Source organism: Lactuca serriola, chromosome 8 (genome assembly GCF_051521515.1).
Source record: "Lactuca serriola cultivar US96UC23 chromosome 8, Lser_US96UC23_V15, whole genome shotgun sequence".
In the NCBI taxonomy this organism is placed as follows: domain Eukaryota; kingdom Viridiplantae; phylum Streptophyta; class Magnoliopsida; order Asterales; family Asteraceae; genus Lactuca; species Lactuca serriola.
In genome coordinates, this window is record NC_136415.1 from 28991472 (window position 1) to 29005088 (window position 13617).

Sequence of the window (13617 nt, forward strand, 5' to 3'; positions counted from 1 at the left end):
GTCCTTTCAGGGTTTTGGCCCGGGTGGGTCGGGTTGCTTACCGGTTAGATCTTCCTGAGGAGCTCAGTTTGATACACAACACCTTCCACGTGTCGCAGTTGAGGAAGTGTCTAGTGGACGAGACAGCGGTCGTTCCCTTGGAGGATATCCAGGTCGATAGCGGCTTGAATTATATCGAGAAGCCGATAGCAATTTTGGAACGGAAGACCAAGACCTTGAGGAACAAGGTAATTCAGCTGGTAAAGGTGCAGTGGCAGCATCGGAAGGGGTCTGAGTGGACATGGGAGGCTGAAGAAGAAATGAGAACGCACTACCCGGAGTTATTCGCAGATCCAGCCGTAGCAGACTTCGAGGACGAAGTCTGAAACAAGTGGGGGAGAATTGTAACGACCCGTTTCCGGTATGTTAATTAATTTGATTTGGGCTAAGTTTTCAAGAGGGACTCGGCGAGTTCTAGCCTGACTCGCCGAGTCGGATCGCGCATCTTGTGCACGCGGGAGCCGGCGACTCGGCGAGTCCATATCCTGGACTCGGCGAGTCCGTCCGTCTGGGTGAAACCCTAACTCCCCGGGTTTGCTCACTATTTAAACCCCATTATAGCCTCCATCTCGTCACTTTCCCCCTGAGAGCACTGTGAGAAACCCTAAACCTTCCTCTTGTGAGCTTATAAGTGATCTTGTTCCATTTTGTGAAGGGGTGAAGAAGGAGAAGAAGAAGGAAGCAAGGAAACGAGTTCTAGTGCCAAGATCCAAGATCAAGTGTGAACTTATTGAGGTATTTTCGGAGTTCTCTTCTGGTTTCATGCTTAAACTTCCATTAGAGCTCTTTTAAGGGCTATTTGATGCTTGTTCCAAGCTTTATGCTTGCTTGATTGTGTTATTGAGCCGAAATACCTTTGGATCTGAGTGTTGGGGTGTTGAAGAGTCCAGATCCACTGTCTTTTTGGAGTTACATTGCTTATTAGCCATGGATCTACCCTTATTGTGCATATTTTAGTCTTATTTCCCTCATTCATGTGGTTGTGCACGTAAAGCTGGAAACTTTACGTGGTAAAACAGCTTAATGGACCTAGATCTATCATTTGCATGTGTTGGATTCAAGAGAAATCGAGTAAAAATATGTTGCATGGCGGCGACTCGGCGAGTCGGAGGAACGACTCGACGAGTCAGGTCGCGAGTCCCGAGTTCTTCAGTTTCTTCAGTGTCGAGTGTACGAGGTGAGTTAGGGAGTGGACTCAGCGAGTTAAGAGTAGACTCAGTAATGGAGGGACTCGGCGAGTTTGTTCATACAACTCGGCGAGTCCAAGGCAATCTCCTTGAGGATTAAGAACAACTCGTCGAGTCTGTTCATCTGACTCGGCGAGTCGGATGAAGATCATCTGAGTTCTTGGATCCAGAGGGTACTCGTCGAGTCGATGCCACACTCGACGAGTAACAGCAGGTAAGAGTTGAACGGAGAGTCTAGGACTCGGCGAGTCGGGTATCCCGACTCGGCGAGTCAGCCCTGAGTAAGTCAACTTTGACCAAGGGTAAAAGAGTCATTTTACCCTGAGTGTAGTGCTAGTGATTGATTGAGTGTGTTTATGGATTTGTAGCCGAGGAGATTCAGGAGCAGCAGCCGTTAGCTTTCCGAGCCGCACTCTCATCCGCTAGCTTACGAGGTGAGTTTCCTTCCCGTAGGGGCGGGTCTAAGGCCACAATGCCGGCCCGTCCAGTTAATAGTAGTTTCCGGACTTCGGTCCGATGTAGTAGTTAGTATGTTTGATGCCTTCGTGGTTCAGACATGTTTTATGTGCTATGTGTATGTGTTTATGTTCCGGGCCACGGCCCGATGCAGTATGCAGTATAAATTGTTATGATATGCTATGCTATGTGCAGTCAGTCCCGGACCTCGGTCCGATGCAGGGGACACGGTCCCAGTTAGTTCCGGACTTCGGTCCGATGCAGTCAGTTCCGGACTTCGGTCCGATGCAGTTAGTTCCGGACTTCGGTCCGATGCAGTCAGTTCCGGACTTCGGTCCGATGCAGTTAGTTCCGGACTTCGGTCCGATGCAGGGGACAAGGTCCCAGTCAGTTCCGGACTTCGGTCCGATGCAGTTTTCCGGGTCCCGACCCGATGCAGTGGGCAAGGCCCAATATGTGTTTATATGTTGTTGTATGGTATGTGGTAAGTTGGGGGAGCTCACTAAGCTTCGTGCTTACAGTTTCAGTTTTGGTTTCAGGTACTTCCGCAAGCAAAGGGAAGAGCTCTGGATGACGGCATCGCACACACCACCGTTTCAGCTTTAGTTTGGATTTGATTTAGTTGTTGTTTGGATATAGCATGTTACATTTTCCGCACAGTACTTTATTATCTTTTGGGACATATCACGCATGGTTTATCTATATGATACTCTGATTATAGTTTTGATGGTATTAAAAACGAAATTTTTGGGTCGTATTTTTGGGTCGTTTCAGACACTGAACCGAGTTCTCTAATTGTTGGTCATTACTTTAAAGATATTCCGTTTGAAAACTACATAGCAATGAATCACACTCCACCTCACAATCCCAACCCAAACCTAAACAATCAAGATGCCAATACCCCACCCCAACAACCAAGACAACAACAACACCACCAAGAAAATCTCATAGATATGCCACCTTGGAATCAACCCCCTCCTCACCCAAATCAACCCAATTATCAACAACCGCAACCACAAAACCAAAACTTCCACCAAAGCTACCAACCTCAAAACAATTCTTTTCAAGTTCAACAAAAACAAGCACATCACCCAAATCAACCCAATTGGTAACACCCTCCAATGTACCAACACCCAATGTACCCACAACAACAACCCCTACAACCAATATCCTAACTACCAATCTTATCCACCACAAATGTACAATCACCAACAATTCCCATACCCACCTTACCAACAACTTCCCAATTACATGCAAAATTATCCCAATAACCCCAATCCACCAAATCCCCCTCAAGGGTTGACACTTCGACAAATGATGGAGATGAATGTTACTCACACACCTCTTGGTATTGTTCATCTCGCAAACTGCCGATGGAATTAATTGAAGTCAAGTTTCATACATCAACTCACCAAGTTCCATGGTTTGGATAGAGAAGATCCTCAAAGGCATTTGAAGTCCTTTCATATGATATGTGTTAGTATGTGGCCCGAACATGTGACCGTTGGATTAGGTGTCTAAGCCCATAACTATAATTGGTATAAACTTGAATTGATAGTAGCACAGTCCTTTTGGGTTGCCTTCAAACCTGGCAATTGAATATGATAGCTTTTAGAGAGAGAAGAATGTTTTATTAATTTATTACTTGGCTAATAAATTAATTAGAAATCAAAATAAATGATTTATTAATGTATTATGGAAATAATATTGTTTAATTAATATTTAATCAGAAATTAATTTTGGGATTAAAGGAATTAATTAAAGCTGTAGGGACTAAAGGTGATAATGTTTAATAGTTGACCATTGGACAATTCTATAACCTCCTTATATTAGGGGGAACGAATTCTAGATGCTCCAAGGGTTTCCTTGGGCTCTAAGGGTGCCTTGTATGCCTTAAGGAGGAAGTTAAGGGATTAGGGTTATCTTGGATACACCTGCCTTATCCGATACCTTCATAACACCTATATAAACCCTCCTTAGGGTTAAATTTTGGACTAACCATTTATTCTAAGTGCCTTGGCCAAAATTTTGATCTACTCCTCTCTCTCTCTCTATAGTATTCATTGGTTTCTTGAGTTTGTTTGTGAACCATTAGAGGCGCGACACTTGTGACGCTTGCTACCAAAGGTCTTTCAAGCAAGGATTCAAGATTGTTTACAATAACAATCTAAAAAGGTATGTATCATAACCCTTTATTATGTGATTTTTGATTATTATCCATAGATCTAGGGTTTATACTTTGTTGTTCATTATTGTATGTTCAATTAGAGAAAACGTATATCTTCAATTAGGGTTGCATGCACACATAGGATTGCATCTATGCTCAAAACCCATTAGTGACCTTGGATGATTTCAAGCTAACCGCCTTCCCTCTCACCTTGGAAGATAAAGCTAGAGAGTGGTTATTCAACTTTCCACCAGGATCTATTCACACATGGGAAGAGTTACTCAAAGCCTTTAATAACAAGTTCTATCCCACTTCCTGAATATCAAGTCAAGGGAGTGACATTTTGGGGATTCATCAAGGGGAGAATGAAACTTTTCATGATTTTTGGGAGCGATTAAACAACTCGTGTATAATTTTTCCTCAACTCAACATACCCGAACAATTACTTCTTCAACAATTTTATGAGGGTATGAATGAAAAAGATCGTAGGATGATTGATGCTTCAAGTGGTGGTGACATCTTCAACAAGACACCTCAAGAGATAAGATTACTTTTTGGTACCATATCTCAAAACCAAAGAAACTTTGGGACTCAAAATGACATGAAGATAAATTCCCCACAAGTTTTTGGTGAAGTTAGCAACACCCAACACTTAGAATCAAAGCTCTTGGGTTTGACTAATGTGTTAAGTTAAACGGTGGTGGTAAATGGTCAACAATTGAGGGTGTGTGGTATTTCTGCAATGACGGAACATTATACGGATAAGTGTCCCACACTTGGACATGAACTGGAGGATGTTAATGCCATAGGAGGATATCAAGGTCAACTAAGAGCCATGGGATTTCAAAACACATACAATACAGTTGGAGGAATAACCCAAACAACCCATACCCACCAAAGCCAACCCCACCAAATATTATGATGAGACCCTAATATCTACAATATCCTTCCCAAAAACCTCCATATCCACAAACATCTCATCCCACTCCGCATTACTAACCACTTCATCATCAAGGCCAATCAAGTGGTAGCCATCAAATGAGTTTTCAAGAACTCGTTACTTCTCTTGCTCAAAGCCAAACCCAATTTCAACAAGAGACCAAGAACACCTTCTCCAACATTCAAGCACAAATTGGAGACTTGGCCACTGCTCTCAACAAGATAGAACAAAGAGGTAAACTTCCATCTCAAACTGAGAAGAATCCCAATATGAGTGCAATCACCTTGTAAAATGGGAAAACACTTGGAGAAAGCAACCCCAAAATAGTTTCAAGAGAAGAAGAAGATGAGGTTATTATTGTTGAACATTCAAAGGTTGTAGTTCCTCCAAAGGAACCGGTTATTCCAAACATTGACCAACCCGAATCTTCCAACAAGACTATCAAGCCATTGGTCATACCACCACCATTTCCCTCCTGGTTAGCCTCCTCAAAGAAAAGGAGGAAGAGAAGGAGTTTCTTGAGACTTTCCGCAAGGTCCAAATCAACATTCCACTTTTGGATGTCATAAAGCAAATTCCAAGTTATGCCAAATTTCTCAAGTATTTGTGCACCAACAAGAGGAAATTCAAGGCCAATGAAAAGATTCAAGTCAATGCAAATGTGTATGTGGTTATCCAAAAGAAGTTACCACCCAAATGCAAGGACCTGGGAGTGTTTGCTATCCCTTGCACTATGGTGATTTGCATGTTAAAAGTGTCATGCTAGATCTTGGAGCCTCAATCAATGTCATGCCATACTCGTTTTTTCAATCTCTCAATGTTGGATCTTTGGAAGAAACCGGAGTAATCATTCAATTAGCGGACAAGTCAAGTGTATTTCCAAGAGGAGTGTTGGAGGATGTGCTAATACAAGTTAATCAACAAGTATTTCTCGTGGACTTCTATGTTATTGACCTTAAAGAGAATACTTCTTCCAGGTCATCTATGATCCTCCTTGGAAGACCTTTCATGAATACCACTCACACGATTATTGATGTCCATAATGGGAAGATCACCATGGAGTTTGATAGAGAGACCATTCACTTCAATATCTTTGAAGCAATGAGGTACCCTAGCAACATTTCTCCATTGTATCGGGCTGATGTGATTGAGCCAATCACCAAAGAACTATTTAAGTTATCATATGGGGATATTTTGAAGATGGTCCTCAACATGAGTCTTGATTGTGAGTGTTTGAAGAAAACATTGGAAAGGTATACATTGGACTCCGAAGTTGAAGATATTGTGAAGACTTTAAAATTAACAAGTCAACAAGGAAAAATGTCTCTCAAGTTGCCTTATCTCATTTTCTAAACAAGATGCCCCCTTCCATAATCCACCCACCTACACTTGAATTGAAAGTCTTACCTAGCTATTTGAAGTATGCTTATCTAGGTAAAGAGGAAACTCTTCCGGTGATCATCTCCTCTCAATTGAAAGATTTTGAAGAAGACCAATTGGTTGAAGTTTTGAAAGATCACAAAGAGGTCATGGGGTGGACAATAACAGACATCAAGAGGATAAATTCTAATATATGCACTCACAAAATCCTCATGGAGATTGTAAGCCTAAGATGGAAGCTCAAAGAAGATTAAATCCTCCAATGATGGAAGTTGTCAAGAAAGAGATAATCAAGCTCCTTGATGCAGACATGATTTACCTCATTTCCGACTCCAAATGTGTTAGTCTGGTTCAAGTGGTTCCCAAGAAAAAGGGAATCACTGTTATTGAAAATAACAAAGGATGTAATTAGCTTGGTGGACTTGACATCCCACCAAGTTTTGACACTTTGTCTTACTCTACTTGCAACCATAATTTTTGTTTCCATGCCTTTTGATTATATTAAAATTATGTTATGTGGATCAGTGGATGTAGAGCTCAAACTGAATGTTATCTTCTCCATCCTAAAACACCTATGTGAATTGTATCATTCATGTAAATTCAATTTTGTAAATGTTGAATTGGATTAGTTTGTTCTTTTATTTACAAGATCCTACAAAGTGTTGCAATTCGTTGTACGATCCTATAAATAAATCAATAAATTTAATCCAGAATCAAATTTACATGAATGTGACAATTTACCTGGCCGGTAATTTACCAATTTAGATACCCAATAAATCTCAAGTATAGGGTCGTTTGTGGTCCAAGAATTCCAATATTTAGCTTGAGATCCACAACTCAACACTACATTTTGATCTAATTGGAAGAATTGAACACAAAAACTGGAGCTGGAAACATAAAAAGGCATGTCGATTAATTTTTTCTTAAAACTGGATCCATTTGAAGCAAAAGGAGAGTACAACCCTAGCAATAAATATAAAAGAAATGGTTATATATGCAACGTATTGCCCTATATAAAGCTATCTAACTAAATGCTACTACATGTCAACATTTAAACATGTAATAAACATGTCAACATTTAAATTTTAGTTAGCAATAAACATGTAATACTAGGTATATGATGTCAAAGTGGTCGCATTAGAAAAAAAAAATCATAAGTTGGATGAATTTAGAGGAATAAAATAATTTATAGTGTTTAAACCGAAAAGATGGCTTAAATGTAACGGCTTTTATGTAAATGACACAATAGTAAAAATCAAGTCACCAACTTAACTAGCTATACCGTTAATAGAAGCTTAAAAAAGTTGCAATATAAAACCTGTTAAAATAGATGATTTTAGCGGAATAAAGTATTTCCTAATGGCTAAAGTGAAATATATCCAAATGGCCTTATGTAAATGACAAAGAGAAAATGACTCAACTATTCATTTTCCTTAATTATGTATAAAAAAAATAGCTAAAAAATATATTACATAAAAATAGCCGACGAAAGAGTACTTTGACCAGTGACATTGACTACGGTCAACAAGAGTAGTTTAGTGTCTTAGGCCAATGAATTACTGTTTTTCGGCCCATCTACTTTTTTTGGGATACATTGGCCCATAATATATAATTTATTATTTTCAGATTATATCATCTTTTAGGTTTCTCTACTGTTTTTTCTCAATGGAGCATTCAAAGAACGAAGTATGTCTATTTTTTATCGGAATTTTATCGTATTTTTGATTAAGAGTAATTTTTGTATATGAGGATAACCTTTTTTTTAAAAAAACCGAAAAAATAGTAAACCCATAGGCTTCATACGAAACCTACGGATTTTTTTTTTTTCGTTTTAAAAAAAATGGTTGTAATCTGTAAGCAATTGTATATATGTTATGATTCCGTGATTTTTTTTTCGAAAAACTATTTTTTTTACTGAAATCGTAGGTTTTTTGGAAACCTACGGTGTACAATTTATTAATGCACAGTTTGTGCATTAAATTGTTGTACACCGTAGGTTTCCTTAAGCCTACGGTTTTTAAGATTTTTTAAAAAAATGGCTGTAACCTGTAAACAATTGTATATATGTTATGATTCCGTGATTTTTTTTTATCAAAATAATTGTCAAAAAAATACTTTCCATTTATTTAAAAAAAATATAAAGCAGTAGACTTTTTACCCAGAACCATAGGTTACAGTTTGGGAAACCGTACTTCGTTGAAAGGAAATCGTAGGTTATTTTGTTATAAAATAACCTATGGTTTTAGAGTTTCCAAATAATATATATATATATATATATATATATATATATATATATATATATATATATATATATATATCCGGAAATAATAGACCATTTGGCTAAACAGTAGTCCACTCTAATTACTTACGGTTTCATGGGTTATATTTGGACAATTGCTAAGTTTTGGCTAAAAGTGGTTAAGTTATTTGTTAATTAGACTAGATTAATAATTTTCTCAATGACAAATCATTAAAAAAAAATGATCTAACTTATCCTATTATTCCTGCAATATTAGGTTAAAGTGGCTGTTACATATTTTTTTATTTATTAAAATTGATGAGTTTAGTTTAATAAATTAACTCAAAATGGTTAGACTAAGAAAATGAACAAAATAGAATGAGTTTCTTATACTCAATTTAAGTTGATGAACCCAAAACATGAGACTAGCAATTTCTATTTCGTCAAATGAATGATTTCAAGTTAAGTTTAAAGTTCGCGTGTTCGTATGACGATTTTTAATCTAGATTAGTATGTGAATTCGTTTGGCTAGTTGGATTATCAAACTAGTTCACTAATATAGTTTTGAATTATCATTTGGAGCCATAATTGAAATTCACATTTAATTATTAAGGATTAACACTTTGAAATGAAGCTTGTGAACTTGTTTGTATTAGGAATAGGATAGCTTGTCGTTAAAAAAAAAAAAAACTCCTTTGTAAATATTGTATCTAAATCACTTAGATCTATATTCTTAGCTGGTAAATCATTGGAGTGGTGAAATTCGGATATTAATTAGTGTTTAAAACAAGTAAATGAATGTTAGTAATCATGCAAAGTCATTAGGAGTTGAAGGAATGGGTTGGAACTGATTTGACATGTTTTAGATGCTTAAAACTCAATGTTGTGCTTTTATGTAACTTCTCTTTATCCAGTGGAATAACAACGCAAATTCTAATCGACTGAGTAATCATTTGTTAAGGAAAAACTTAAGTTCTTAATGAGAGGTCCAAATCAACTCTAGTTTCTTTCAATGAATTCATATGATCTTATGGATCATATGAGACTATGAAACGGTTAAAATATGTTTTTTTAGAAAGAGATAGAGAGTAAATTGTATGATTTGCAAAAAATTATGCATATGGTCTAATAGTTTTTAACTTGCATCACTAGTCTAAAAGAGATTTTTTTATGGATTGAAGTGTTATACCCTTTATTTAGTTATTTTCTAATTAAAAAATAGAACATGACCCTCTCTCTCTCTCTCTCTCTCTCTCTCTCTCTCTCTCTCTCTCTCTCTCTCTCTCTCTCTCTCTCTCTCTCTCAATGTGTGTGTAAATAAATATCAATGATTTTGATTTTGAGAACAAATCGATTGTTTCCTAATCGTTTTTTTAGGTCGTTTCCAAATATTGGTAAAACAGTTGTATCCTAATCTGAGTTTCAAATTCGTTCCTTGAACAAAATCACACACTACTATGAACATGAACAAATTTAAACCTGATTGACGAAGAATCGATGTGTTCGTATCGATGGCAGATGAAGATTGAGGTTTCTAGATCTGCATTCACTAGAGAGCGAGAAGAGTAACCAAAGCTATTAATTTAGTTTGAAATAGGACCATATCTGCTACAATTTCGCAACTGTTGAACCAAGTATGTTATAAACACCAAAGTTTCAGGACCAAACATGTAATTTCTATACTTTATATTATAAGGGGGTTAAATGGAAGCTTTAAAAATATTTGGTTGAATGCGATGTACAGCAATTGCACACCAACTCCTCTTATTATATAACCCATGATCTTTCATTAGATACAAGTATACAAGTACGCGGGGATTATACATATTGCTACAATTACAGCTCACCCTCATTCGATATTTCCGGCAGAAAGTAAGGGCGGATGGACGCTTCAAGAAACGAACCCGGCACCGAGTCCATGTTGTCGTGCCGGAGGAAGAGCAACTACGACCCCAAAACCGGGATCTACCACTCCCTCATTCAGCTCGAAGGAAACCACAAAATCCCTACTACGGCCAACCTTGACACAGCTACGTTTGTGTTATCTCAGTTCCCGAGTCTAGACCAATCCGACATGAAGGTCGCGCTTATAGACTCCACCACAAACCGCCGACTCACTTACAGGGAACTCCGACGATCAATCCACTCGTTAGCAGCCGGGTTGTACCAAAGATTCGGCGTCCGTAAGGGCGATGTGATCTTTGTTTTGTCATCGAATTCAATCATCTATCCAACCATATGTTTAGCCATACTCTTGGTCGGCGGAGTTCTTACAACGTCCAATCCAATCAACACAGAATCTGAGATAACCAAACAAGTACTCGATTCCGGAGCCAAACTAGCTATCGCTGCACCTGACGCGATGCATAAACTACTCTCGACTGGAATTCCTACCATCGTCACTACTCGTGATCCGTTAAACAGCACTGAAGTCTCTGTGGAAGAATTAATCAATTCATGTGATCAGTCCATGGAGTTGCCGGAAAACAAACAGACTCAGTCAGACACGGCAGCCGTACTGTACTCGTCGGGGACGACAGGGACGAGCAAAGGTGTAATACTAACACACGGGAATCTTATCTCTACGATAACACTACTCAAATGGGCTGCTGAAACAACAGCAGCCAAAGATGATATTTTTCTGTGTTTTATACCCATGTTTCACATCTACGGTTTAGTATTTTTTGGCCTCGGATTGCTATGTGCTAACACCACAACAGTTTTGATGAATCGATTCGAATTACAAGCCATGTTAGAAGCAATACAAACTCATAAAGTCAATAACATTCCAGCAGTTCCTCCTGTTATACTTGCAATGGTGAAGTACAATGGAGGTGGATATGACTTGTCGTCTTTGAGAAGTGTGGGTTCAGGTGCCGCACCCTTGAGCAAACACGTGGCTACTAGGTTCAGAGAAAAGTTCCCATGGGTTGACCTAAAGCCTGGGTATGGGCTGACCGAGAGCTGTGGGGCAGCTGCTTTCTTTGTTTCAAGTGAAGAAGCCATAGCTCGGTCAGCCGCTTCAGGAGGTTTGTTTCCAAGTTTTTCTGCGAAGGTTGTTGATTTCGAGTCAGGGATTGCTCAACCTCCTTATAGCGCAGGTGAGATATGGTTGAAGGGGCCGACTGTGATGAAGGGTTATTTAGGAAACGAGGCTGCAACTTCTGCAACCATTGTTTCCGATGGGTGGTTGAGGACCGGTGATCTTGGTTACTTTGATGAAGATGGTTATCTTTTCATTGTTGATAGGATTAAGGAGCTCATAAAACATAATGGGTATCAGGTAGCTCCCGCAGAACTGGAAGCGATACTACTAAATCATCCTCATATACTTGATGCAGCAGTTATTCCGTGAGTTCATTAATTTCAAAAAGCGTTTATGTTTGTGTGTAAGTGTAGCAAAACTCAGTGAGATTATAAGCTTCATAATTAATTTTGTAGACTTGAAGATGAAGATGCAGGAGAGATACCAATGGCGTACATAGTTAGGGCATCTGGTTCGGAACTCACTGAAGAGCAAGTCATGCAATTTGTTGCTGGCCAGGTTTGTATATACACTTTTGTTTCTTCTTAATTCTTCAAAGAGAAGTGACATGTGTACTAATATTAGGTAGTTGATTGTATTTACAGGTGGCTCCATACAAGAAGATCAAGAGAGTAGCTTTCATAAACGAAATACCAAAGTCGGCTGCTGGCAAGATTCTGCGAAAAGATCTAATTGCTCAAAGTAAACAGACCATTAAATCCAAACTGTAACAAATTAAGATAAAATGATACAACCATGCCCCAGCTGGTTCACGATTAGCAGATCATAGAATATATGTAAATATTTAGCTGAATATTATTCGGTCGAATATCAATGAAATAAGCAAGGTGAATGATAAAACATGTTAGTCCTTCTGTCGGTTTTATTTGTATAAAATATAGACATGATTTCGATTTACTTGTAGAAATATAGTATTTTGATTGGTTTTATTTCTATAAAAACATCGGTCCCCCAAAAATTATACAGGTTTGACTGCTGAAGATGAACGTGAGTTGAGGAAAGGGTGGTGCTATAAAAATGGTAGGGAGAGGGACCGGCTACTTCTAACTCCCAAAAAATGAATTAAAATGATAATATATTTTTTATTTTATACACGTTTAGTTCTTAAAATTTTTATGTATATTTAGTCTTTTATATATTATTACAAAATAAGCCCTTGTTGTTTTTATATATATATTCAGAACTTATGACCGGTGTTTAGGTTTTTCTTACAATATATTACGCTGGACAATTATTAATAAGATGTTCGGAGATGTTCATACTTATGGTGATCACTGTCTCGGCTGCTTGGTTGCTTAGTTCTTATGGTTTGACTTAGGTCTTGTGTTATGCGCATCAAAACTTCTTCAAACCATCATAGATTTTAACGATCTTTATATCCATACGTTCGTATTTGAGTATACTACAACTTTTATTCAGATTACTTCCGTTAATAAGTAATATATTTTTACTTACAATCTTTATATCCATACATTCTTTATGAATGTATGTATGATTTTTTTAATAAAATTGTAATTAAAAATATATTGTTTTTTAACGGGAATAATCTAAACGAAAATTGTAGTAGACTCAAATACGAATGTGTGGATATAAAAATCGTTAAAATTCATGATCGTATGAAGAAGTTATGACATTTAGAACACAAGACCTAAGACAAACTACAAGAACTAAGAAACCAAGCAATCTATGTCGCGGTGGCCATAAGAATGAACAACTCCAAACACCTTATTAATGATTTTTCCGCATAATATGTCGTAAGAAAAACGTAAAAAAACTGGTCATAAGTATTAAATGTGTAAAAAAACAATAATGACTTATTTTGCACCAAAACAAAGAACTAAATATGCAAAAAAAAATATTAATGACTAAATGTATATGAAATGAGAAATATCTTACCTTTTTAAGTCATTTTTTCTGGCTTACCTTATGTAGCCGGTCATACGGACTAAATTACAGTTAAACAAGTTGAAGGTGTAAATGTTAACGAAGAAAAACTCAGTGAACAAATGCATACAAATCGAAAAGTATCTTCCCTTTTAAGTCATTATCCCAATAATGATATGTCAAAGTTATCAATTTGTGGACAAATTAAACTTACATATAATATGACTTAAAAGGCAGTATATTTTTTGATTTGTACACATTTGGTCACTGAGTTTTTTT

General features: G+C 37.5%; 1 protein-coding gene across 1 annotated transcript; it reads left to right on the forward strand.

Moving 5' to 3' along the window:
- Nucleotides 1-10226: 10226 nt before the first annotated feature.
- LOC145071027 (putative CoA ligase CCL5) lies at nucleotides 10227-12383 on the forward strand. Its single transcript, XM_079017972.1, has 3 exons — nucleotides 10227-11759; nucleotides 11850-11952; nucleotides 12039-12383. Exons 1-3 carry the CDS (start codon nucleotides 10291-10293, stop codon nucleotides 12162-12164), a joined length of 1698 nt encoding a protein of 565 aa, XP_078874098.1. The 5' UTR covers nucleotides 10227-10290; the 3' UTR covers nucleotides 12165-12383.
- The last annotated feature ends 1234 nt before the right edge of the window (nucleotides 12384-13617 follow it).